Source organism: Bos taurus, chromosome 9, assembly GCF_002263795.3.
Source record: "Bos taurus isolate L1 Dominette 01449 registration number 42190680 breed Hereford chromosome 9, ARS-UCD2.0, whole genome shotgun sequence".
NCBI lineage: Eukaryota > Metazoa > Chordata > Mammalia > Artiodactyla > Bovidae > Bos > Bos taurus.
The window spans coordinates 28,312,479-28,340,153 of NC_037336.1; the positions used below are offsets into that span (position 1 = coordinate 28,312,479).

The 27,675-nt window shown below is 39.1% G+C and overlaps 1 protein-coding gene across 2 annotated transcripts in view; it reads right to left on the reverse strand.

Moving 5' to 3' along the window:
- The window catches only part of CLVS2 (clavesin 2), a 94,131-nt gene extending 66,975 nt beyond the window's left edge, over positions 1–27,156 (reverse strand). The window contains exons 1-3 of one of the 2 annotated variants that reach the window (XM_015472786.3): positions 26,959–27,156; positions 25,562–26,498; positions 13,011–13,185 (exon numbers count right to left, since the gene is read on the reverse strand). In XM_015472786.3, the coding sequence (XP_015328272.1) occupies positions 13,011–13,185; positions 25,562–25,950 (564 nt within the window). In that variant the 5' untranslated portion in view covers positions 25,951–26,498; positions 26,959–27,156. Of the gene's footprint in view, positions 1–13,010; positions 13,186–25,561; positions 26,499–26,958 lie in introns of those variants that run through there. The other variant, NM_001206054.2, reaches the window with a different exon arrangement.
- Positions 27,157–27,675: the final 519 nt, after the last annotated feature.

A 27,675-nucleotide genomic window follows, 5' to 3' on the forward strand; every position in this document is an offset into this window, starting at 1 on the left:
TCACTGACTAAATTACATCTCTAAGTTTAGCATATAGTAGTAACCCACTCTGATGCTGATTATCTACTTCCTACTGAGGCAGCAAGCCTCAAATATCACTAGTGTAGCTTGCCTACCAGTTCTGTAGTAACCCAGCACTGTCCTATGTGGGGCAGAGTGTTCTTTTCTTAGCCACTTTAGGAGAGATAATAGGTTGACTGGTAGCATTTCCTTGAGGCCTTCTTTTAAAGCCAAGTGATAAAACTGCCTATCAGCCTGAATTACTTCTTTGTTGTGTTGGTTAGTTGCTCAGTCATGTCCAACACTTTGTGACCCCATAGACTGCAGCCTGCCAGGCTACTCTGTCCATGGGATTCTCCAGGCAAGCATACTGGAGTGGACTGCCATTTCTTTCTCCAGGGGATCTTCCTGACCCACGTCTCCTGCATTGCAGGCAGATGCTTTACCATCTGAGCTACAAGGAAGCTCCAAATTACTTCTTACTTGCAAATAAGCCTGGTTTTCTAAGTTTTAGAGTCTTAGTTGCAAATAAATCTGGCTTTCTAAGCTTTAGAGTCTTAGTTCTATAATGATTGGCAAAGAATTGTGAGTATATCTCTTGGAATTTTGGGGGGAGGGGAAATAAACTTACTCCATATTTCATTCCAAAAATTTAAAGAACATAATAATAATAATACAAGCTATAACTACATAGAATAATAATAATCTATCCCTTAGATCCTTGTCTATAGATAAAAATGATGGCTCATGACCTTCATTTCTATCATCTCATGACCATAAACTAAAAATGGTTGGTTTTAAGGAGTCAAGGAGCTTCCACGTCAATAAGGCAGACTGGAATAAGCACAATTTCCTCACCTTCCCCCACAAACTTAAATGACACTAAATATTACAAACTATAATAAATTTACAACAGTATCAAAAACTAAATAAGGCAAAGTAACTTTATTAAATCAGATATTGGATTAAATTTTGAAAGGTGAAAAATACATGTTTATAGCTTCCACTTCAAGAAAGATGAAGTAATTATTTTTTTCCCTATTCTTCTCATTAAGTATAACTAAAAAGCATGAGCACTATACATAAGATAAACATAGTTCAGTTCAGTCGCTCAGTCGTGTCCGACTCTTTGCAACCCTATGAACTGCAGCACGCCAGGCTTCCCTGTCCATCACCAACTCCTGGAGTTCACTCAAACTCACGTCCACTGAGTCGGTGATGCCATCCAAACATCTCATCCTCTGTCATCCCCTTCTCCTCCCACCTTTAGTCTTTCCCAGCACCAGGGTCTTTTCAAATGAGTCAGTTCTTCCCATCAGGTGGCCAAAGTACAGGAGCTTCAGCTTCAACATCAGTCCTTCCAATGAATATTCAGGACTGATTTCCTTTAGGATGGACTGATTGGATCTCCTTGCTATCCAAACAAATATAAGAGGACTATAAATGGTGTAGAGAAGGAGGCAGACCAGCTGGAGACTTTGGGATCCAAAGAAGAAAATGCTAGCAAATTCCCTGGGTTTGAATTTGCTTCATATAGTAGGAGTAGTGTTAGTCATTCAGTTGTGTCCAACTCTTTGTGACCCTGTGGGCTGTAGCCCGCCCTCCAGCATCCTCTGTCCACAGGATTTTCCAGGCAACAATACTGCAGTGGGTTTTATCCCAGATTTATAGTTCAGGAAATTGGCCACTGGAAACTACAATGGACACAGACCAAAAAAAGCCCTAACTAAAGTTTACTGTCACTGGACAGAAGACAGGGAAAGTTGCCTCGTAGCAATGCATAAAAGTTTTAGGCGATAACTAGTCTACTCCAGCCAAACACTATAGGAGACAAAAAAAACATGACCTCACCCCCACCCACACAAGCAAAGGATGAGAGCACCCTCACCAAGCTGTGATGAAGTATCCCAGCCCCAATCAGTGTCATGTAAGAGAAGACAGAGTGGGTAGCCAAGACTCTCATTCCTGTTAGATGGATGTTAATATCCTGGTTGTGACATTACACAATATTTTTTCAAGATGGTACCACTGAGGAGAACATATATGAGACTTCTCTGTACTGTTTCTTATAACTGCATGTGAATCTAAATCAATTTCAAAATAAAAATGAGATACTTTAATTTAAAAACATGTGATCCAGAAACATTATGGTTCATGGAGGATTAAGTTCACAGATACAGTGTCCATACAATAGGAATACCAGAAAGGGATCAGAGAAAAATTGAAAGGAAAGAATCACAAAAATGTTTCTTTTTTAAAGTGAAGGATTCATTAAGGTCTGGTAGACACATAAAAAGATCTGCTCCCAGACGCATTCTTGTAAATGCCAAAGATGAAAAAAGATCCTGAAATCTTTACAGACAAAATACACGGAGCTACAAAGTAAAAAAAAAAGAAAAAGTCTGAATCCAGGCTTCTTGTCAGAAATAATGGATGCTTAACAACAATAAAATAATGATTTCAAAGTACTGAGGGAAATTATTTTGAGTCTATACTTCTATGTCTAGACAAAACTATCAACCAATGTGAAAATAAAAACACTTTAGAGAATGCATGTGTTCTGCAACTTTACCTCCCCTGTACTCTTACGGGAGGAAAAAAAAAAAAAGGAAGAACTAAGAATTTAAGGACTTGAGGAAAGGAAATCTAAAAAGCAGTGAATAGAACACGAGTGAAATTCTCAAATTTTCTAGAATGATAGCTTAATATAGGCTTAATAAACAAGAGGGAAAAAAATCATAACAGGAAATAAAGAGCTACTAGAATACATTCAAGAGGAAAGTGGATTCCTTATATTAATACAATACAATTCAAAAACTAAGTACTGATAATATAATTTTACTTTGTTAATTTATGTGCTAAAATTATATTGATGTTTTTGCATGTTTTGACTAGATGACTCAACAATAAGTAAAACTTCAACTGGTTTTTAAAGCATTTAATAGATATTGACAAAATGGTAAAAGTTGGTGGACTCTACATCTTAAAGTCTGACACTGATTTTAGTCTTTCAGTCTATATAATAAGACTTTATAGTGAAATCTCCTCAGTGTTTCAACAGCTAATAGTCTTTTCACGGAGTTTCTCAAAGTAATCTCAAGTTATTTAAAAAATCATGTTCTCACTTTATGAAAATCAAATCCCCAATTCAGAGGCTTCCTAACTTCCAAGGTAAAACAAAAGTATCACTATAGTCATCTTACACGCAGTCTTGAGACCCTAGAGGAATGATGTGCCTTTTTTCTCCTTTTAAAATCAGGATCTTAGGGGCACTGAACTGATTGAATCACACCTGTGCTACCTTTGCAACAGGGATACAGCTAAGTGATACAGGTGCATAGAAATTGCCAGCACCCCTACCTAGGCAAAACTAGCTGGGTACAGAGACTCCAATAAGTGCATGAATTGTAGGAAAACTGCATTTACTCCTTTGAGCTTGAATGTTGGAATTAAACTTTCTTGAAACACTATCACCTCTTCCTTTCAGAGGACATAAGCAAACATGCTATAAAGAGCTGACAGAAGAGTCATCAAAGCCATTTTAGGGAACCAGCCTTGCAACGAGGTGTCCACCACCCCTCTTCCTAGAAGGATCTCAAGCTACATTTCTTCACCTCCTTTCGAGTTATGCATGTCAACTTGACCAGGTTTTCTAGCCAACAGAATTCAAATAAAGCAATGTACACTGTTTTCAGCTTTGGCCCATAGAAATGTTATCATATGTGTTTCTCCATGCTTTTTCACCTTATAGGGAAATGTAATGAAACGGAACAAAGTGGCCTGAGAAACCACACATAGAAAACAGCAGGGTAACAAGGTGGAAGGAACATGGGTTACTGACTCAGTAGGGAAAGCAACATACATGGATCAAAGACTCTATTTGACTTCACCATGAGATGGCTAAGCCAATGCACACATGTTTGTGTGTTACAGCAGCTATTACTATCTTTTGTAATTACCTCACAGTCACCCACATCTTAAAATTCCAATGATTGAAGCCTTGCAGTTGACTTGAAGTCATAAAAACACACTATAACTCACTGTGCATGAAATATTAGCCCAGGATAAACACAAGGACACATTCCTCTTATGAGTTTATTGTGACTTCTCCAATTGCAGAAACTGAAGAAAATTAAGACCATTAAAAACAAATCCTCAGAATGGTTATAATGAAGAATAAAATGAAAGTCACTCAGTCATGTCCAACTCTTTGAGATCCCATGGACTGTACAGCCCATGGCATTCTCCAGGCCAGAATACTGGGGTGGGTAGCCTTTTCCTTCCCCAGGGGATCTTCCTAACCCAGGGATCAAGCCCAGGTCTCCCACATCGCAGGCAGATTCTTTACCAGCTGAGCCACAAAGGAAGCCCAAGAATACTGGAGTGGGTAGCCTATCCCTTCTCCAGGGGATCTTCCCAACCTAGGAATCAAACTCGGGTCTCTTGCATTGCAGGCAGATTCTTTACCAACTAAGCTCTCAGGGAAGCTCTGATGTGAAGAATAAAAGAGTATTTTAATTTCCAGATCAATCTTGAGAATATAACAAGACTGCTATTCATGGATGGAACAGAAGAACTGCTCACCTCCCAAATTCTGGCAACATGGTACTAGAATTTTAAAACCTAAGAAAACAAAAATGACACCTTAATTTGTGATTTTTAAAGGTTTTGATTCTTAGAATCCAGGAGGTTACATTTATGAAGGGGAAATGACTAAGCACTTGAGAGATAAGCATGTCAATTTTATTAACATCCATGGGAAATCTGATGGCACATGGGTCTTAAACCAATTTTCTTTTCAGTTTTACTAAGATGATTGACAAAAATTGAATATATTTAAAGCACACAGCATGATGTGGTATTCCACAAACAGGCTAACAAATCAGTCACCTCACATAATAACCTTTCTTTATGTATGTGTGATAAAAAACATTTGAGATCTACTCTCTTAGCAAATTTCAAGTATACAACACTTTATTATTAATTATAGTCACCATGCTACCATTAGGCCTCTGGGATTTATTTATCTCATAACTGAAATGTTGTACCTTTGACCAGTATCTTCCTATTCCCCCCACCTCCTGCTGCTGCTGCTAAGCCGCTTCAGTCGTGTCCGACTCTGTGCGACCCCATAGATGGCAGCTCACCAGGGTCCCCCGTCCCTGGGATTCTCCAGGCAAGAACACTGGAGTGGGTTGCCATTTCCTTCTCCAATGCATGAAAGTGAAAAGTGAAAGTGAAGTCGCTCAGTCGTGTCCGACTCTTAGCGACCCCATGGACTGGAGCCTACCAGGCTCCTCTGTCCATGGGATTTTCCAGGCAAGAGTACTGGAGTGGGGTGCCATTGCCTTCTCCACCCCACCTCCTAGCCCTTGGTAACCACCATTCTCCTCCCTGTTAACTATGAATTTGACTTTTTAGATCCCACATATAAATGAGATCATGTAGTCCTTGTCTTTCTGTACCTGGTTTACTTCACTTAGCATGATGTTCTCAAGGTTCATCCATATTGTTGCAAATGGCAGGATTTCTTTCTTTTTTAAGATTGCAGCTAAACTATTTTTTTGAAGATACATGAACATTCACATTTTGCCACTTTGCTTTGAAGAGAGTGAAAAAAAAATGTAGTTCTACTGGGAGAGAAGAATATATCAAGATACATTTACATTGCTAATAAAAAGAGTAAGAAAGAACTTGCAGTTACTCATCTTCTTTGTTCTCCAGTTAAGGACTTGTCTAAACACAGCCAATAAAATGAAATGCAGAATAACTCATATGACTTGTTCAGTTTTTCTTTCTAGATAATTACTTTCTATCCATTTATCATTATTTCAATGACTCAAACAGAAAGATTATTTGCTTCCTTCCCTTTTATTGCTTAAATTATTTGACTATTTGAAACACAATGGTAACTAGTCTCCTTTTCAGTGGCTGAAAGTGTAGAGGTATTAAATTTTATTGATACTTATTGATATTCTCTACTTCAATTCAGTAAGTGTATGTTAAGTAAATTTAGAGTAATCATCTCTTCTTTTGTCAAGGTTGACAGCTACTTCCTATAACTAGACATTTTAAATAGATTTAACTGCTAATATAAAAAAACAGCAGTTTTAATGCAAGGAAAAAATTGTGATATATATGCAGATATACATGTATATAGGCACATAAATGTGATGTATGTGTATATAGGTACATAGAATTAACTTAGCCTGTTAGCAAAGATTATATAATCCTTAGCCTCCTTGCTGAACTAAATATTATATATAGCTTTTACAAGCCTATGGTCAGCTTTTAAAAAGATTTCAACATTCTACTTCTGGGGACTAAACCTCTCAACCAAACCACATTATCACACCATGAAATAAAGTAACTTTAGAGTTTTCACTTATTTGGTTTTAGGTTAAGAAACAACTGAAAGGAAGCACACTTAGCTCAGACAGCGAAGCATGTGATGCACAAAATGTCACTTTTTTTATACACTGCCCTTGTCACTGTTTCTCAATATGGTTCTGCCTGTGCATACAAAATGTGGAAATAAACGCTCCCACCTCCAGGCTGTCTGAATGAATACAGTTCATGAGGCCGTGTGTTCATTTTCAAAAAGATAGCTATTGTTTCAGACCTCTCCCATCAATGCACCATCACGCTGCCTTAAATTTACAAGGTAGCTTGCATGCAAGAGGTTTCTGCTATTGTCCAAAGTTAATAAGCATGAAAACTATTGGCAGGTTAACAACCATTGCAAAAAACAGTTGCAAAGCAGAGGCCTTTTGTTTTATTATGAAAGCCTAATTTACTCAAGATCTCACTGACTTCCTTTTTAATATTCTCTCATAACCGTCCTACATACAGACACACACACAAACACATACACACGTACAATTTCAAAGCTAGCGGGAATTGTGGGTAAGATCGGGAAGACTAAATAATCCAATGCAAGACTGAAGTTAATGGAGCTCTTCACCCGCTGGCCTTGGATAGGGATATTTCAAGTCATTTGCATGGCCCCTGCTATTGGCAAGATCCCCTAGGTAGGACTGGGCTTCCAAACAGTTAGAGCCAGAATTTGTAGTGGCAGCACTTTCAGCCTTCTACATGAATGACCAGAGCTCTCAGAGCTAGCAGATTGGTGGCTGTTAGTAACACTGGACCCTTGAGTCAAAAGAAAGGGCCAGCACTAAGTGCTGTGAATTGATTACATATTCTTTATTCTTTCACAAGTCCCATTTATTAAGGGTTCTTACAAAATTTGGCACTGATTTAGGCACTTTGTGACAGCCCTACATCTGAGTCTTATGTAGCAATTCAAAGAGCTATTCAATTCCTTGTTAGAGCCAAACCCTTTGCCAGCAAGCCACGTCCTGACTACATTATGTACTGTTTAGCAGATGGAGTTTGGGGATTCCTGTGAAATTGTGAAAGCAAAAGCACAGAGACTCAGCAGGACAGAGCTAAGGGGAAATAGCAGATAAATGCATCCAAAAAGGCAACAGAGTCAGGATATGTTTTTTAAAAATCACAAATGAGAGATTAAGGATTCACAAGAGAGTGAGTCTTTCATTACCCAAGAGTTTTAACAACTATAATATTTTATAAGAAAAAATTAAAACAGAGCAATAGCAACCAAAAAATATTAAAAGCATACCACTTCATTATAAATTCAATTTCAGCTGTTCCAGGTATTTCCAAATATTTCATGTTTTAATTGGCCTCCCAGGCAGATATCTTAGCGTCAACAAGTCACATCCACTTAATCTTCTATTGATTGTTCTAAGATGCTTCTTGTTACTATGACTACCTTAATCAATTAACATCATGTAAGGTGCAGACAATTTTCTCTTTCTCGTTTCTTTCCCAAAAAAAAAGCCTGAATTCTTTATTTCCACAAAACATATCTGATGCTGCCTCTTATCTATCAAGGAGCACTATGTTGGTAAAAAAATGCTTTATGCCTTTCATTTGGAAAAAAATGTTTGAAGAATCTACAGAAAGAAAGCCTACAGAGTTGCCTTGAATCGATATAATGAGTGGCTTACCAATTTGTGGTTGGAAGATAAAAGTTTTCTTTGCTATCAGAAAAGTGCCTTGCCCTTGTCCTTCATCACAGGGAAATGGGAGGCTTGTAGTCACTCAAGGAGACCACTCACTGGGAAGAAGAAAATAGTTCTGCCACTTGGTTTCAAAAAAGTGCAAGGTCAGCCATTGTGACTATTTTAGTAGTGTAGTATCCCGATAAAGCAATTTCACCTGTACGAAAATGTGAGGGTTTTTGGCATGGGGAGGGAAGTTACCCTAACCTGAGCTGACCCATGTTTTCTTAGGCGCAGTCTCGGAAACAACAGAAACATCAACAGGGAATGGGAGGCACAACTTATTGGATGTAAAAGAAGTTCAAGGATGTATTATACATAACAAGGAATATGTGCGATATTTTATACTAACTGTGAATGGAAATTTGTATTTTTTTTTTTAATGTTTAAACAACAGGAACAACAAGATTCACAGAAGATATTCATTCTTTGGAATCCAGACAACCTGGACTCAAGCCTTGATATCTGTTGAAAAAATTTAGGTAGGTGTCTTAAACTCCCTGAAGTTTCATTATCTGTCCTATAAAATGGGACCAATATAACTACCTCTAGATATGCAGATGACACCACCCTTATGGCAGAAAGTGAAGAGGAACTCAAAAGCCTCTTGATGAAAGTGAAAGAGGAGAGTGAAAAAATTGGCTTAAAGCTCAACATTCAGAAAATGAAGATCATGGCATCTGGTCCCATCACTTCATGGGAAATAGATGGGGAAACAGTGGAAACAGTGTCAGACTTTATTTTTCTGGGCTCCAAAATCACTGCAGATGGCGACTGCAGCCATGAAATTAAAAGACGCTTACTCTTTGGAAGGAAAGTTATGACCAACCTAGATAGCATATTGAAAAGCAGAGACATTACTTTGCCAACAAAAGTCCAAGGTTTAAATATCGTCCATATACTAAGCCCTGGTGGCTCAGACGGTAAAGCATCTGTCTACAATGTGGGAGACCGGGGTTCGAGCCCTGGGTTGGGAAGATCCCCTGGAGAAGGAAATGGCAATCCACTCCAGTACTATTGCCTGGAAAATCCCATGGACAGAGGAGCCTGGTAGGCTACAGTCTATGGGGTCACAAAGAGTTTTGGACACGACTGAGTGACTTCACTTTCATTTTGTTCAAATTACCTCCCTAAAGTTTCCTTGTCCAAACTGTTCTTCCTGCCCTTACCCACTTAGCAAACTCTTGTTCATCCCTTAAGGCCAAAATTATCTCTACAATCACCACCATTCCAACTGTGCTGGAGCTTCTGGCTAAAGAAACAAAGATTAATTTTTACCAGGTGAAAAAAACCTCATTTTTTGCCTGGCTTTCAACAAGAAAAAATATATTATTTGGCACCTGCTATGAAAATATCTAGATGCTATTTAACCACAAAGTGAAGCGATTTTTTAAAAATGTAATCTGAGCATCTATAATCTGAGCATTTAAGACAAAGTATGATATTTTTCAGATTCCCAAAGTCAATCATCTTTAAGTCTTCACAGTCAAGGTAGTCACTGAATTGTGAGAAAATCAGCACACATCCAGAAAAAAATGCCACTTGAAAAATGAGCTTATCCACAGCAATTACTTTGATCATTAATATCACCTGCTAGGTGCAAGATGTATCACTTCTAATTTAATACTTTAAAATTAGTATAAATGAATAGACTGACATCCAAACAAGTTAAGTAATTTGCTCAAATATTTGATATGTGGCAGGGCTGCCATCCAAATCCAGGTCTGTCTGCCTCTATAGCCTTGTACTGTGAACAGGGGTGGATATTATAGCAATAGCCTACATATTTTATCCAAAGTATAAGGTGCTATCTCCAGTTGAGTCACTCAAAATACTTGAGAAAAAAGGGGATTGGTGAGGGTAGACAGGTTACATAGTCCCCTCAAAAGGGTGAGAGATAGGCCCTCTTCAAAACATAGCAACATCTCATTAATAATATACATCATTAAAACAAGTTTCCTCCCTGGCATTAGACCCACTGATAGCTTTTCTTACTTTGGGTTCAATTCCAGGATATATTTTATGCTTGATAAAGTAGGTGTTCCAGGTGGTCCCACCTGCAATGTAGGAGACATCTGATCCCTGTTTCAGGAAATTCCCCTGGAGAAGAAAATGACAACTCACTCCAGTATTCTTGCTTGGGAACCCCATGAACAGAGGAGCCTGGTGGGTTACAGTCCATGGGGGGTCACAAAAGAGCTGGACATGACTTAGCAACTAAACAACAAGTAAAAGTAACAATATTATAGCAGGATGATAGCATGATATAAATGATCACTGAGTTATTAAAAATAGTTTTACCTCTTAATTTCTCTGATTGGGTTAATCGGAAGGGGTTTATTATTGTAGTGGTGGTGATGATCTTAGTGATAGTGATAATTGTGTTTAACAATCAAAAATTGTGTATTTGTATCTTTACTTCAAATATTTTATGATCTTACGTTATCTCAGAAGTTTATTCAAGCTCTGCATGAAACATGTCTCATTATACAATAGTATTTCTCACATAGTAAATGTAAAATAAAACAGTCTTAATTAGAAAAGTCAGAAAATGTTACTTTCGTATGTAAAACTGAATATGAAAGCGCACATGTCACAATGGAACATTTTTAGCACATCTTACATTCCTATTCAGAATCACCATTGTTTACAGATACCAATATAGACACAGACACAGATATAGATATGGAGCATTTAAAATCAATCTGAGGAGAAGCTACCACAGTGAAGAATAGCCCCCGGCTCACCACAAGTAGTGAAAGCCCGCATGCAGCAATGAAGACCCAGCGCAGCCAAAAAAAAAGATTAAACTAAAAAGAAATTAATTTGAACCAAGGAAAAACTGAGTTTAAAAGTAGTAACACGTCAAATTTATTCCCATGGAGGAGTTCCCTTCTTTTAAGTGGCTTCCCAATCAGCAACCAGGAGGAATCAAGCCTGCTTATGCAGTCTGGGTCCTGGTAGGAAGGAAAGGGAATTGGGAGAGTGATGTTGGATAGAGACAAAGAAGTTCAGTAGAGATCCCTGCAGGGAGAGGGGACCATTTCCCTCTCTGACACAAGCACAGACGTTGAATCTGACTGTAGCTCTTGCTGTGCTGACTCTCAGCACTTAAAAAGTCCTAATTGGGGCCATGAGTCATGGGAAGCTCCCAAATATGTACAAGCTCCCAAGCATGTTTTTTTCTCCAGTGGTGACTTATTACTATTAAATGACTCCGTAAAGTGTGTATATTAGTAAATAGCAAGATACTAGGCCTATCCTTGAGGTGATTTTTTTCAATCTTTTGGAAATAATATGTTTTCCAGTTCTTCATGTGCTGAAGGCCTAGCCTATGCTTCTTGCCAGCGAAACTGGAATCACAATAATCAAGGGCTAAGTTACCATTCTGTGTTAAGCAATATGCTGGCGGTAACTAATTTTTTCTGTGAAGAACACTTTACATGCTGCTGGCAATAGGGCAGAATTAGGACTGATTCTACCTGATATACACATTTCCAAGTGTTGCCCTCTCTCCAACTCATATTAAGTATCTCTATGGAGTTAAAAAGGAAATGTTGTTCAAGATAAGGTAGCAGCAAGGCTGACTCACCACGAGCAAGTCAAGAAGCCTGCATCAGGAAAAACATATTCATATAAAAAAATCAGTTTTTTATTCACTCCGGAGGCAAAACCCAAACTGTGAATTCAATTTGGTTAGGACGCCCTGCTGCTTGGAAAAGTGACCCTATTTTAGGGGGTCATCATCCATCACTTTAGGTGCCTTTAGACACAGTCAGAAATTATTATGAAGAATGAAGGAGGAGAAGGGGATGACAGAGGATGAGATGGCTAGATGGCATCACCGACTCAATGGACATGAGTTTAAGTAAACTCCAGGAGTTGGTGATGGACAGGGAGGCCTGGTGTGCTGCAGTTCATGGGGTTGCAAAGAGTTGGACACGACTGAGCAACTGAATTGAACTGAACTGAAAGCTCTAGATAATTTTAGTTATTTGACTTAAAGAGAACTAACATCCTGGCCTAATGAATGACAACGATAAAATTAGTTATTTTATGATATTTTCATTGGTAAAAGTTACAAAAATTTAACTGCTTCAAAATTCTAAAATGCACGTTGAACACACTAAGAATAATTACTGAATAACATCACTTGCAAATCTTTTTAAGAATTTAAATTTTATTCCATAAATATTATATATAAAGTAGCAGACAGCAGAGAGTAGAAGAAGGACATCCTAAAAGCTAAAAAGAAATTTTCAATATTAGCTTTATAACATGCCACTAAATACTAATTGATTTTCTATTTCATAATCTGCAACCAGGTAAATGTCATTCACTGGAAGACGCACCATTCCTATGTCAATTCCACATGATGGCCCCTCCACAAAAAAAGAGTAACAAAAATCCAAATTAAGTCTAAAGAAGTAATTCAAAACAGTGATTCCACATCTTAGGCATGAAAATACATATTGATTGACTGGCTTTCCAACAGTTGTCGGACCACATGAAGATATTGCTAATCATCCCCCAAATTCACCAGGTTAAACGTAATAAGGAAGCAAACATTTAGCTAATTAACAACTATACACAGAAAAAGAAAGGGAAACAAAAACCTAAATAGCTAATAATTGAAGTCCAGATTTCGTTCTGATGAGCAAGATAAAAATCTCAGCTCATCATCCACTTAACGTTTAGACATAGTGAGGGCTTTGCCAAGTACCACAAAATTCCCTTCATTGAAAGGCCCACATCTTCTAGCTTTTCTTCTATGATCCTTTATCTTGTTAGTGTTTCAGTGTTTGTGCTTAAAAACTGTTTTTTAATTATTATTATTATTTAAGTAAGACATCCTGTTACTCTACTAGAGATAAGTCAAACACGGGAGACTGAGAAACTTGGCAATCTGTAAATCATTACCTGAAGGCCTTCGATAGCCAAGCGCAGCATGCTTGGTGTCAGTTTAGAAGCTTGCTTGAAGGTGAAGTTACTCCAGTCTATGATCAAAACAAATCCATTCACCTGAAGCTCAGGATCTTCAATCATGGCTTCTAAAGAAAGTAAGATGGCACGCAAAATATCCACCAGCGTGTACCTATCAGCAACAGAAAAGTACTGCATTAAATCTGACATTTGTAGAATGTAGAATGACCATTTGTAGAAACTATGGAATGTCTTTAGCATACTAAAAATTGCCTTTAAAATACCTCAGAAAGCTTAAGGAAAATATTTTGTTTACAAATCTTCTAAGATGAAATTTACTTTATTCACTATACTCAGGGGACATATTAGAACTTAACATGCATTCTACCAAAACAAATTCCAATGCTTTTGAAAATTCTACAGTTTGTTTCATATTTTATAATCATTTCCTTTCTTTGCAGGCCTTCTTATAACCTTACAAAATCTCATTTTCAGCAAATGTACTATTCCCTAAAAACTAGGCATGGTACTTTTAAATAGTTCAGGAATGCTTTTAAAAGTACTGACATTTCATATCTTCACATGTGGAAAATTTGAGAATGAGATTTGAAGGAGTTTCATCAATAAACAACACCATGTGTAAACAGTTGTGGTTGAAAGTGTCAACCAATTTTAATTACTTGGACTGAGTTTATATCATAAAGATAAAAGAAAAGAAAAAAGGAAAGGTGGGATGGGTAGAAAGAAAGGAAAATCAGTAAAATCAATGAAAATATAAGGGAAAATGTATCTGCCTATTATTACACAAGCCACCCACATTCAGGAGTTGAGTCTTTATCTTTTTCTACCTTGCAGCTTAGCACAGTCCCTGACACACTGTAAAAATCCAATAAATGCTCTTCCTTTCTTGTAAAACAGAGCTCGAGTGCAAAGACACTAATTGTACACGACGGCATTGTCTCAACAAAGGCAGTGGAAGTAAGAAGAAAAGAAGCCAAATTTGACAAGTATGTTTGAAGTAAACTTGTGAAAATTTAATACTTAATTAGATGTGGGGGCTAAGATTGAGGGAAAAGTAAAAGATGACACAGATTCTAGTTTCAGATCCTTGCCTTTGACAGTACCAGTAAGCTATCTAAAGTAAATGGTACTTCAGGTTTTACCATTTATCAAATGGTAAAATCTTTCATCAAAATCAATAATGCAAAAAAAAGGATGCTGTTAAGGATGGCTGGAAATGTAGAATTTGGAATAGAATAGCTTGTATTTGAGAAACGGGTAGTATACCCAGGAAGATATATCAAGTAAACATCTGAGAAAGTAAATTTCAAACTCAGTAGAAAGCTCAAAATTGAAAATTCCAGAACCAAAGGCATATCAATCCCTTGTTCACAGAAGTGAAGGAGGTAATGCAATCAGAGCTGAGAGGAAAACGAGGTAATTGTTCTAAGAGGGAAGCCCTGCATTTCAAGAGAAATTAGTACATTTATGGAAGATATTAACAATTTTCCTTTTTTAGCACCCTGCTCTCAAGTTTACTTTTTTGCTCATTCAGGTGGAGGTGTCCAGGAAAAGCTAGAGAAAGAGATCCTGATATGAGGGGAGAGGTGGGATGTGGGGGGGGTGGATTGGGAGTTGAAATCCTTGGGATTTAGTGGAAGTGATGGGCTCACCAGGAAGACGTCTGAGACAATGAGCACATGTGAGGGAGCAGTTCTATTTTTACTTCTAAAAACATTTGGAGGAGAAGGGAGAAAGCGTAGTAGTTCAGAAAGGAAGGAAAAATTAACAGTGAAACCTCAGGCAATTTCTCACTTTTTCTGGGCTTCATTTCCTCATCTGTAATATCAGTAGTTTGGAATAGAATCTCTTTAGGGTCCCAGCATTAATCAAGCAAAGGGCCTGGTATCAGAAGACTTCAAGATGGAATCTCTTCATTGTTCCTCATTAGCTGTGTGGCCCTGGACAAGTCAATGACTTATCATTCTGAGGCTGAGTTCCTTAAATGAGAGTGTCTATGACTATCTCACAGCAACTCACTGGCAGTGGCCAGGTGAGAGGAGGGGGAATAGGAAGGGAAGTCAAAGATATGATTCAGGTGAGAGCATGTGAGTAATGCTAAGTATACAGTGTGTTCAAGAAGGGTTTGTTGGAATGCACACACAGCACACTCTTCACTGTAGTGGTGACCACACTCACAGTGCACTAGGCAGGGTGTAATCAGAACTAAAGAATATTTGTTTGTAAATTTTACTTAAAAAGTAAAGACAATCTTTAGATAGCTTACTGCTACTGTTAAAGGCAAAGATCAAGAGACTATTTTTAAATCTCTGGAAAGTATACAGGCTATGTATTTCATGCATTGGAGAAGGAAATGGCAACCCACTCCAGTGTTCTTGCCTGGAGAATCCCAGGGACGGGGGAGCTTCGTCGGCTGCCGTCTATGGGGTCGCACAGAGTCGGACACAACTGAAGCGACTTAGCAGTAGCAAGGATATGGCATTCCCCAAATACTATGTAAGTCTATAAGATAAAACTTTTTGTAGAGCTCTGCCACTTATCTGTCTTTAAAACTGTAAAATATGAATGACTGAACACCTTTATCAGTCACTTCATGGCCGGCTCATCTCCTTTTTAAATATAATGGCCTAACACAGTACTGTGACCAGAACCCCTATGAACTTACACAGACTGAAAAGTTTGGAGCAGAAAGACTGTATTTCTGGTTAAAATTTAAAGTGAAAAGTTTTAGTTGCTCAGTCATGTCTGACTCTATGCAACCTCACAGACTTTAGCCCACCAGGTTCCTCCGTCCCTGAAATTCTCTAGGCAAGAATACTGGAGTGGGTTGCCATTCCCTTCTCCAGGAGATCTTCCCAACCCAGGGACTAAACCTGTGTCTCGTGTAATGCAGGCAGATTCTTTACCATCTGAGCCACCAAGGAAGCTTGGTTAAAACTTAGAGCCCCCTCTAAAAAAATACTCACTTTAATTTTTGAAATTCATAATAATAACAGTTGAAAAAATTAAAAATTAGAACAATCCAACTTAGAACTTCCTCCCATTATGATCATTCTTAGATTTTCCTGTAAGAATACCAAATAGCATTAAGTAAAACTTGAATTTGAAATCAGCTTTGAAAGAATGATGCACTGTATATAATAAGAATAAACCATGACACCAGTAAGGGCTGAAAATAAGAGGCAATTTATTTTAAATAACACATTTTAAGTATGGTTTTCCAAAACTGTGTCAAATCAAGAGGAAAACTTACATGCATATCATTATTCCAAAGGAAATAAAATAAGGTAAATCCCAGGATTATCAATAGAGTAAATTTAACCAATGTTTTTTTTTTTTTAATTTAATATATTCTTCCAAAAAGAGAATTAAATGACCTTTATATAAATTATATTAATGTGTGTGTGTGTGTTTGTGCGTGCACTCAATCACACAGTCATGTCCAACTCTTTGCGACCCCATGGACCTTAGCCCTCCAGGCTCTTCTGTTCATGAGATTTTTCAGGCAAGTATATTGGAGTGGGTTGCCATTTCCTCCTCCAGGGGATCTTCCCAACTCAGGGATCAAACCCTCATCTCTTGCATCTACTGCATTGGCAGGTGGATTCTTTTTTGACCTGCCCTTTGAATGCAGTTAGCTTGGGGTGTTTTTATATTTCTTTTATTAGAAGTATACATTATATACTATACATTTACTGGAAGAAATATAAAAAACACTCTAGCTATTAATAACGGCATTCAAAGGGCAGGTCAAAACCACTCCTGATGTTCCGATCCTCTGTTGTCAAACATGTCACATTACTACTATTAGCAGCTCAGCAGGTTATTCCTAAGCAGAACATTATTACATGCCAAAGTCCATAAAATATCTTCTGAAGAAATGGAGTATTTTATGAATTTTCTGTCTTCAGGAATCTGACTTTCATTATCCTTGTTAAAACTGTTTTCTAACTGTTGTACTTCACAAATTAGATGTTACTACAGTAAGTATTTCTAAAGCTCATGTTTGAGGTTTACACCCCAGTTACAGTAGATCCACCATTGCTATTCTTCCTTTCTATGTTGAAAGAAAGCCATAAACAATAAACCAACATGTTAATGGAGCTCTTGACTCCTAACTGAGCTTCCCAAAGCAGCAATGGGTAAAGTCTGCATCCGAAATCGACTTGGAGATGATGAAACAATGACACCAGTAAGGGATTTTACAACTTGGGACTATGTAAACCATTGCTCTTAAATCAAAGCTGCTACAATATGCAAAAAAAAAAAAACTGTCCCTTTTTTTTTTTTTTTACTATCTGGGTGATCAAGAGCAGAGAAGCCTCTTCTCCTGCCTCTGACCTTGCAAGGTTTTGGGGAGTTTCCTGGCCTGTGCTACTCTCCTGGGGTTCACAAGGTCACATCCCCTACTAGAGCTGACCATCAGTGCAAAGAGCAACACAAATCACAAACAGGTCATTTCCTTCCTACTCTCCAGCCCTTTCTTTAGCCTGACATGGAAAAACCAGCATCTTGGCATCACATTGAGCAGCACAACAGCAAGCAGCTTGCCTTGGTCATTAAATCAATCAGCCATTATTAAATTCTTCATTAAGGCTGCCCCCAACCCTCAGCTTTCATTAAGCCACATTTCCCAATGTCTAAAGCACTTGTGTTAGAAAGGTGGTACAGGGAGAGACAAAGGAGCAGAATTACCTTCATTAATGCCTTGGGGTATCATTGGTGCTAAAGTTGATGAATCCATCAAGGTGCTTTATATTACTGAGTGGTAATAATAATATCTCTATCTGTGTAACCATTTAAGATTTCCAAAGCAATTTCAAAAGCATTATCTTAATCTCAAAATAAGCCCAAAGTCTCTGTGTATGGCTTAGTTCCTATTATTTTGAAGATAAAGACACAGAGGAGGTCTCAGAGAATTTAGAGTTTTTCTGAAATCACTGTAAGAGTAAAACTGGAAGCCTAGATGAGAAGCTAGGTTTTTCTGATACCACAGAGCTCTCCACTCCTTACGGTGCCAAGACCTAGAACAGAGTTTGATGAATAGCTGTTCTGTGTTTTTATGTGTCAGTGGCATAATGTACATCAGAAGAAGGATCAGAAAGTCGATACCAACATGGCACCAGGCCAGGTATCAGGGCAGCTCCAGCCTGGTCCCAGCAAGGGGCTTTGGCAGAAGGAAAACATCAAGACATCTTGAGTCAGAATGGGAAGACGCTAAGTCTACAAACCTTGGAGGCAATATGAAATCCAAAATCATCACATCATCACTAGGCATATGAAGCTGTCTCAGCCTTGCTGAGTGTTTTCCAGAATTTACTGCTATGGAAACATAGGTGAGTGAGAACAAGAAAATAATTGGACATGAAACATCCAGAGGAAAAATGTCTTTCTTTGGAAAAAAAAAGTTTAAAAATGTGCACCTACTGCCACCAAAATGAAATAAAACAGAATGAAGTCGTGTTGGAAAAAAAATACAAACATTGGAAAGGCAACTCTTCCTCAGGGCAAAATACTCTGTTTACTTAGCTGCTTAGTACAGTCTTTGTCTTAAGAATATTTATTCTACCAACTTAACTTTCTGTGCCTAATTGTCTACATTCTGATGTTTAATCAAGATTTTCTAAGCCATAGATGGATTTTTTTAATTATCAGAGCTTGCTTTTTTTGATATATTTGTTTTTTTTCCCAGATTTATGTTGGTTCACTATCTGTACACACAAAACAAGTTTGACCAATTCACTTACTCATTGTACAGTTCTGGGTGAAATACTTAGCTGCTCTGTGCCTCGGTTTCCTCATCTGCAAAATGTGGATATTAACAGGGCCTATCTCATGATTGTGAAGAAGATTTAATAAATGAATGTTTATAAAGTGCTTAGAATAGTGCCTGACACATATAAAATATATACGTTATATAAAATATATGACATGTATATATATATGTGTCTGTGTATATATATATATATAAAATATTGTATATAATATATATAAAATATGACATACACTACAATATAGCATACTGTATAAAAGTGTTTTAAAATGAATGGATTAATTAAAATGAAAAAGTAAAAGTTGAATTACATTGCCCAAACAAGTGGTATTCTTTCCACACAACGCAGAGCAGGCTGCTACTGCGTCTGCCCGGACTTCTCAGCACTAGCAGCAGTATCCTCATTAAACACTCACTATCTCTCTGATAGTCATTTAGCTTTTCATGTTTTTCTTCCCAGAGAGGCTGTAAGTTCCTTGATGGTAGGACAAATGTGTTATGTGTCTTTTTTTCGCCCCTAGCACCTATTAAAATTCTAAGTATGTAGCAAATGCTGGGGAAAAGTATACTTTTTAAAACACTGATTTGAATTAAGTACTATTCACACAGTTTACTTGATGTTGTAAAGATCCAGCCAACACACAAGGACATCTTTTCCCTCACATCAAGAGTGCCACTGACTATGTTAATGACTATATTAACTGTTAATATATATATATATATATATATATATGTATACACATATATACCTGCCTTCAGTGGTGTAAAAGAGCTCAATCTTTTTCTCAGAATGGAGGAAATATAGTAATTTACTAAGGATAACTTGTGAATTTACTAACTGTTGGCTCATGTTTTAAAATATCTTTAAAGATTTCTTTTGAAGCCTCCATTCAGAGCACTATAGTAACACCAAATCCATTGTTTCTTTTCAGCTTTGTTTAAAGTTGCATATTTGAAACATGAAAATGGCCTGGTTTGGGCCAGACCCAATCAAGGTCCTAGTGAAGTCTGGCACTCCTGGTCATTGCTGTTATTTCAGGGTTATTTCTCTAATTACTGCATAATTGTCCTAGTTTTTAGAGACTGTCCTATTTTGTTCAGAGATTTGTTCCAGTATTTGATAACATTTCTCAGGACAATAATTTTTCTCTTTCATTTTTCATGGTATGAACCAAGGGCATATTTTGAAATAAGCTGCAGTTCCCAGAATATTTATTTAAAGAGCATCCCTATAAGGAAGCAATACAGAAGCTCTGCTGAGACAGAAGCCTCGTGGAATCCATACCTGTCATTTCTAGGATTGACCTAATCTTAAAAATCAGGCTTCCCAGGTGGCTCAGTGGTAAAAAATCCACTTGCCAATACAGGAGATGCAGGAGATGTGGGTTCAAATCCCTGGGTTGAGAAGATTCCCTGGAACAGGAAATGGAAAATCACTCCAGTGTTCCTGCCTGGAGTATGCAATGAACAGAGGAACCTGGTGGGCCACAACCCATGGGTTTACAAAAGAGTCAGGCACAACTGAGTTACTGAGCACAATCTTAAAATCAACTGTAAAACAGCACAGCAGTGCCTCTAGGATTTTGAAGTTAAGGAATCCTGACCCTACCATGAAACAAAAAGTTGAGAAATATTTAAATACTTTAGTAAATAGAGCCAGGAAGACTTAAAAAATCAGTCCAAAAATTTAAACCTCTTTTTTGGCTTGCTTTTTGCAAATTACCAAGTAAAAGTGTTTCTCTGTAATTATCTAGTTAATTGCTTGTCTATTTTAATCTATTTCTAGTTATTTTATTTTATTTTATTGCACTTTCACAGAATAGTAAAGCTTTGTAGCTGAGAATAAAACAAATATGTATAGTCTATGGCTATTTTTAAAAAAAATTTAAGCTACCATCATCATAATCTTCATTCATTTTGAAGGTTGGCCAAATAATTTTCTTTGGGACTCCATGGACTGTAGCCCACCAGGCTCCTCTGTCCATCTCCAGGCAAGAATACTAGAGTGGGTTGCCACGGCCTCCTCCAGGGGATCTTCCCAATACAGGAATCGAACCCAGGTCTCCTGCATTGCAGGCAGATTCTTTACTATGTGAGACACCAGGGAAGCCCAATAAATTACAATATAATCATAATTCAAACTACAGCTTCAAACAGCTGGCCATTTGTATATTTTCTTTTGTATGAAAAAGCCATACTGTGGGAACAAACAGACTGATAATAGCACATTTTTCAGGCAAATTCCAGGACAGGTTAGAGGATCTTAGCATGGTCTCACCAATCAGTCTTCCAGCCCTTTCAAACTTTCAGTACTAAAAGTGATAATCAATGTCCATTATGACAAGCCAAACATGCTGCAAGACGGTCAGTGCTTTCTGAATTGCCACTATATTAGAATCATTAACTTCACTGTACTTAATTGTTTTCTAGTGGTTGTTAATCTGATTCCAAATCGATGGTTGTCTGCTGGATTAAATATGGCATCACCAACTCAATGGACATAAGTTTGAGCAAACTCAAGGAGAGAGTGAAGGATAGGGAAGCCTGGTGCACTGCAGTTCATGGGGTTGGAATGAGTCAGACATGACTTAGCAACTAAACCACAGCAACAAATGTGACATACCACTTGCAGGCTAACTGACAAATTACAGGCCAATTATCAGAATATATGTTATCATTATGTTTTGGGTGAGACAATTTACTCATGAACATTCCCAATCACTACATGCCAGTGAATTTCAACCTCTCAGATACCTGCTCTCACGCTCTAGGGTCTAGAGCACAATCTACTTTCATTCCAAACTTCCTTTCTTAAGGTAGTGTAATCTGCTCTAGCTTCTTGGTACATTATCATCACATTCTGTTGATGAAATCAGGTGGGAAATGCGAAGGTATTGCTGAGTCGTGAAGCAGGGTACTGTCACTCAGGACAGCAAGACACCATGTCAGGCATGGAGGACTACTGCATCATCGTGCTGCAGGGTATCAATTCAATCGCTTTTAATTTCGTGGAATCTACTTTTGCTTTCAGAAATTATGGTGGACAATTTGAAAGAAAGAAGATAAGATTATGTGAATCTTTTCCAAGGATAGCCTGCTCAATAAATGTAATAAATCATCTGAACCTGTTCTATGTTTTTTTAAAAAGAACCACAACCACACTGAAAGTCATTTTGACATTTCAGCATTTCGATTATTTTTTTATTTTTATTAGGTGGGCACACTGTAAATATTATACCTTTGTCTTACCGACGATTCCATATTTCTTGTAAAGGCTTTGGAAATGGTCCAGTTATTTGCAATAACCTGAAACTGACCTGCATTATATTGCAGTAGGAAGAGACTATTTTATTTATAGTCACCATCTCACATGTATTTACTGTCTCCAGTCTCCTGAGAAGCACAGAAAACTGTCCTAAAAATTTAATATAGGAGAAAGTATATATCAGATAACTTCCTACTTAGAAACCTTTTTTTAAAGAAAATGCATAATTCAATTCAACTCAACAAACATATACTGAACATTAACTCTAGTTTAGGTCCTGTTATAATACAAAGCTTAGTTTTGTCTTTGCTTTTTGTTATACAGATCAATTATTTCATGGGTCTTTACAAAGTTTTTCAAAATTTACAAAGAATATTTTGCTTATCCCCTTTGAGAAGCTGGAAATAAAAGGGGAGGGTGCATTTTCTTCTACCTCATTTCTAGAATTTCCCTATGTAACCCTGATCAATTCCCACCTATTCTTTCTTTAAAACAATTCTGTTTCTTCTAAAACTGTTTTTTTTTTTTTTTTTTTTAAGTTACTGAAACCCAGACAACTCACTGAACAACTCAAGGAAGATGGCTAGAATTATGTTGAGATGTGCAGTCTTCTCCAGGGACCCAGGTTGTTTGGGCTGGAGGGATCAGAGCAGGAAGGGGAGAACACCTGACTCACAGAACAGGGGAGGGATGGGGAGCAAGAGAATCCGGCACATGGCATATCCAGCTAACAGAACAATCACAAGGTAAACATCGAGGGAAGGTGGCAGAAACTTCTGTCGGAGTCAGGTCAGATAAGCCCTGAAGATGTATGGTGAAGGAAGGAAAAGGATTCAGGCAGAAGGCAGGAAAAGGGCTGGTGACACCCTGGTACTGTCAGAAAGGCAGCTGTCCTGCTGGTTTCAGAGCAGGGCAGAGACAGTCCTTATGCACATGTCCCCATGATAAAGCTTCACAGAAGATACGAGGATGGAGCTGTTTATGCCCTGCTGCTGCTAAGTCACTTCAGTCATGTCCAACTCTCTGTGACCCTTTGTATGTAGCCCTCCAGGCTCCTCTGTCCATGGGATTCTCCAGGCAACAATACTGGAGTGGATTGCCATGCCTTCCTCCAGGGGATCTTCCTGACCAAGGGATCGAACCCATGTCTTTTGTGTCTTCTGCATTGGCAGGTAGGTTATTTACCACGAGCTCCATATGTATACTTAGATCTGGGATGGGGGTGGCAGGAGGCAAAGAGAAGCAAGGGGGAGCTTTTTTAAAAGAATCTAGGAGGAGGAAACTCAACTGAATTTTAGACAAGCTCTAAATACCATGTATACATTTTGACCTTGAAGTACTATTATTAGTTGATCATACCTATTCATTTAAACCTTAGAAATAGAATTCACAATTATTAGTCTATAGATCCTGTAAGGTATTTTTACAGGACATAGCTTTTCATTTTAATGTCCCATATACATTAATGTTACATATGTTGATTTAAAGAAATAATTCTATATATCAATTAATAAGTCCCCTCCCATTGTAGATTTCTAGGGAGATATTTTGATTACTAGCAACTTATACTTTATATGAAAGCATGAGATAGACAACTAAAACATAGTTTCTTTAGTAAATCCAGAATAATCACCTTCTCATATAGGTGAGAACTACAAGTGATTTTCAACTTAATTAGGTTTATAAATCAATGTGAATATTAGATCACTTATAAAAATAAAGGAAAATAGGTCTAATGTAGATTTATGTCTCTAAGGGCTATCTGCCTCCCTAAGGATATCTTTAACAGACTCTGACACATATTTAAACATACCATTTCCACAGCTCCCACTCCATGGTAGCTCAATAAACTAAGTTCCTGCCTAACTGACATATGAAATATTAGATTCTTTCTTGAATAAATTTTTTCGACTTTGATCTACACAATAACTGGTTTGCATAAATCTTCAATGTACTCCTTAGATGAAATAAAAACTTTTTAAAGAGAAATTGTGGTCAAAGATGGCATTTCATGAGACTTTCAACTTTGCTACCTGATAAAAAGCAGAGTAAAATCTCTATAAATAACCAAAGTAACAAACAGAAAGAGAACTTCATTTCACCTCAACGGCCAAATCCTTCAATGAGTGTCTTAGCTTTATGATTCTTCAGGTAGTAATTTATCTTTTTATTTACCTAAAAAGGAATTAGAGTAGTTCTCAACCTAAAATTAAAGAGAATAGGAGACCAATCAAAGAGTTAAACACCTGTTAAAAATATTAATTTGCATTCTAAGATCCTAAGACTCTGAGAAGCCATAGGAGATCTATAAGATCTATAAGGCTTCCCAGTAACTATAAAGTCTTTTAAAATTGCTTCAGAGATGGTTTAAACTAACCAGATGCATCAAAAATCACGGTTCACAGAACTAAAAATACACTGATGTTTTAACGTAATAGGCTTCCTATTATTCATAATTCTGGTAACATTTTTAAGTTTCATGAAATTTATTTAACTTTGAACTTAATTGAAACTACCTTCCAACAAGAGTCTTTTATAATTTCTTATATCTTTCAATCTAAGAAAATAATTCCCCCAACTGAGGAAGGAGAAGTCATTGTCTGTTATTTTCTATTGTCATGTAGATGAAATAAGAATATTAGTTCTCCTCTATTAAAAAGACAGAGAGCTCAAAAAAGTCTACCAACTGACAGATCTGAACATTTTTCACTTCCTTCCAAAAGATGAAAAATCACATCAGACAGGAAACACATTCTTTAGATTGGTGACAGGTGGAGAACAACCACACCAGTCAGCCTTCCTATTCGGTGTCGGCAGCACGCTCAGCAACAGAGGGGACAACTCTTCCTCTTTATTGAAGTGACATACATCGCATTATTCCTTCATCTACACATCACCAAGCAGAAAAGTTCCCAAGCAATAAAGCTACTTGATATTGGTTGAATGCCAGGCTCTTTTTTAAAAAATAAAATAAAATTGCAGTGCTAGAGAGAGAGAGAGATGCAAAGGAGGAGGAGGACATGGAGGGGAAGGAGGGTGGTGATGATGAATCTAGCTTAAGAATTTCTTCAGGAAAAAAAAAAAACAAACAAGAATTTCTTTAGGGAGGCAAGAGGGAAAGTTGTCTCCATTCTCAAACTCATATCTCCACAGAACAGTAAACTTATTCAGGAGCTGAAAAATGTAGCAGCTTTATTTAGAAGCCAAATGATTTAGATTACACAGCACAATAATAAGGTTCAGGATATACTTAAATCTCCAGTAGAAAAGGGTGCTAGTGAAGTAAGAGTTTCAACTGTAAAAATAAAAGCCCCTGCCACCCCTCAAGGCAGCCACCAAAAACTCTTGCCTTAGTTCAGGTTTCTCTTTTTCTCAAGAGCCAAATAAACAGTACCCTCAAAGCAGTAAAACGGTGACACTGCCCAGGATACCTTCTGGAAAATGGGAGAGTAAAAGAAGACCCAGCACAAGACTGCACTTAGGACTTACCTGCTCTGATCCCAGTTGGCAGCGAAAAGGACTAGAATCTTCCTGCCATAGTGGTCCAGATTGGCCAGGCCCCCAGGGAAACCATCCTTCAGTGCCTGCTTGATGCCAGGGTCAGTGGCCTTGAAGCTTTTGAACATGTCCAGGTTCTGCTGCCGGTACTCAAAGTATTGGGCCAGGAGGCGGAAGGCCTCAAAGTGATGAAACTTCCTAGCCCGCAAGAAGCGTAAGATGAAGGCATCATCTGTGCGGAGAAAGCCAATGTCCGGCCTAGTGATGACCATGTCCCTCACCTCCTGGATGTCCTGGTGCAGCGTGTCCGGATTCTCGTTGAGCTCCAGGCGGGCTTTCTCCAGGGTCTCAGGAGAGAGACCCGCTTGTAAATGAGTCATTGTCCTGCGTGTTCCTGAGCCTTGCCTCTCTCTTGCTGACTGTCCCACCACCAAGCTGGCCCTGGCCACCACCACACTCCAGCCTCCAGACCTCCCTGCTGCCTGCTTCCTCTTCTTTACAGGAAATGATTTGTCTTGGTGTCCAATCAACTACCCTGTTGCTCCTGCTTCCCTGCACCTTTTCTCTGAAAGATAGGAACTTCTTTCCCCACCCCTCCTTAAAAACAACGTCCCGCTCTGGTTCCCTCTTCCTTTACCTCCAAAGAGATGCGGCCCTCCGGTGGCCCAGGACCCCTCTTCTTGTCCTCTCTCTCTCCTAACAAAACACCCCTAATTGCACCCAGCACAGGGGGTGCTGATCTTGGTACCGTCCTCTTCTCTTCCGAGATGGAACAAAAACAACCCCCACGCACATCTCAGCCCCAGCACTCTGATGCTTCTGCGGTCCCTACTGAACGATGCTCCTGCCAGGGATAACGATGGAAATTCTGATTAATAATAAGGTGGCTCTTCAGCGCGCTGAGCTCGGGGCGGGGGAGAGAGAGCGTCTTTGCCAGAAGGAAAAAAAGAGAGAAAGAGAGGGGAACGAAGCTTATTTTTCCTACTTATTCAGAGATGCTATTTCCAAGACATTTGTGGGATTCCGTTGAAAACGATTAGGATCCAATTAGGTGGCGACTGCAGAGAGCGCACCTTCCCTCCTCCCCTCCTGGATACACCGTGATCTCTTAAGACACCAGAAGGGTTTTTGGTGGCGTTAGCACCCGTGTGGGCTCCCCCCCAACCCCACCCCCACCAACTTCTGCCTGCCTCTAGCCCTTTATTTCAAAGGACTTGCTGCGGAGGGGGGCGGGTGGGGGGAGGGCTATCTCTCCGGAAAGGTACGTTTCAAAAGCGAGGCTGGGGGGAAGAGAGGGTGGGAAAGAGGAGTGGAAGATAAAATTTAAATATCTCTACCTTTTCTACAATGCCCCAAAGCAAAGAGAAGAAAGAGCAGCCGGCTCCTACCAGCAAACCCGGAGGCGGGGACGCTAAGCAATGCGGCACTCCCTGGCATCCATCAGCCGCGGCTTCGGAGGCGGCGGCGGCGATCGCAGCATCAACTCCTCTCGGTGGGATGGAGCGAGCAGAGAAGAGGGACGGCAGCGGGGACCCGGGCAGAAGACGCACTGGGGAGCAGCCCTGACCACATCGTCGGCAAGCAGCCGCTTCCTCTCCCCGCGGGAGGGGTGGGGGGATGGGGGTTGGGGGGAGACCAGAGCTAGGGTCACCGCTGTCCCAGGTCCTCACCCGGCCCTGCCATTCTCGCCTGCCGGAGAAGAGAAGGAAGGGAGCGAGAATCGACCGCCTGGATGGAGGAGGCCACGCGGGCAGCCGCCGCCTTTGTGCGCTCGGAGCCGCTGGGGCCGAGGGCGCGGCTGCTGCGGGCCCCGGGCCCTCACCCTGTGCGCGCCCGGGCGGCCGAAGTCAGACGCGCCCCTCCGGGCTGCCGCCGCGGCCGCTGCTGCTGCTGCGGCTCCGGCTGCCGCTGCTAAAAGAGGACTCGGCTCAGCCCAACTCCTCTCTAATTATCCCAGCACAGATCTCGCTGCGACGTAAGCACTCACTCAGCTCGCTCACGCACTCCGCTCCTCTCGCCCTGACTCGTTTGGATAGGACCGCAATTTCCGTGGCATTCAAATATCCCGAGCTCCAAGTTTAGCCCGCTCCTGGTCCCCCAACTCC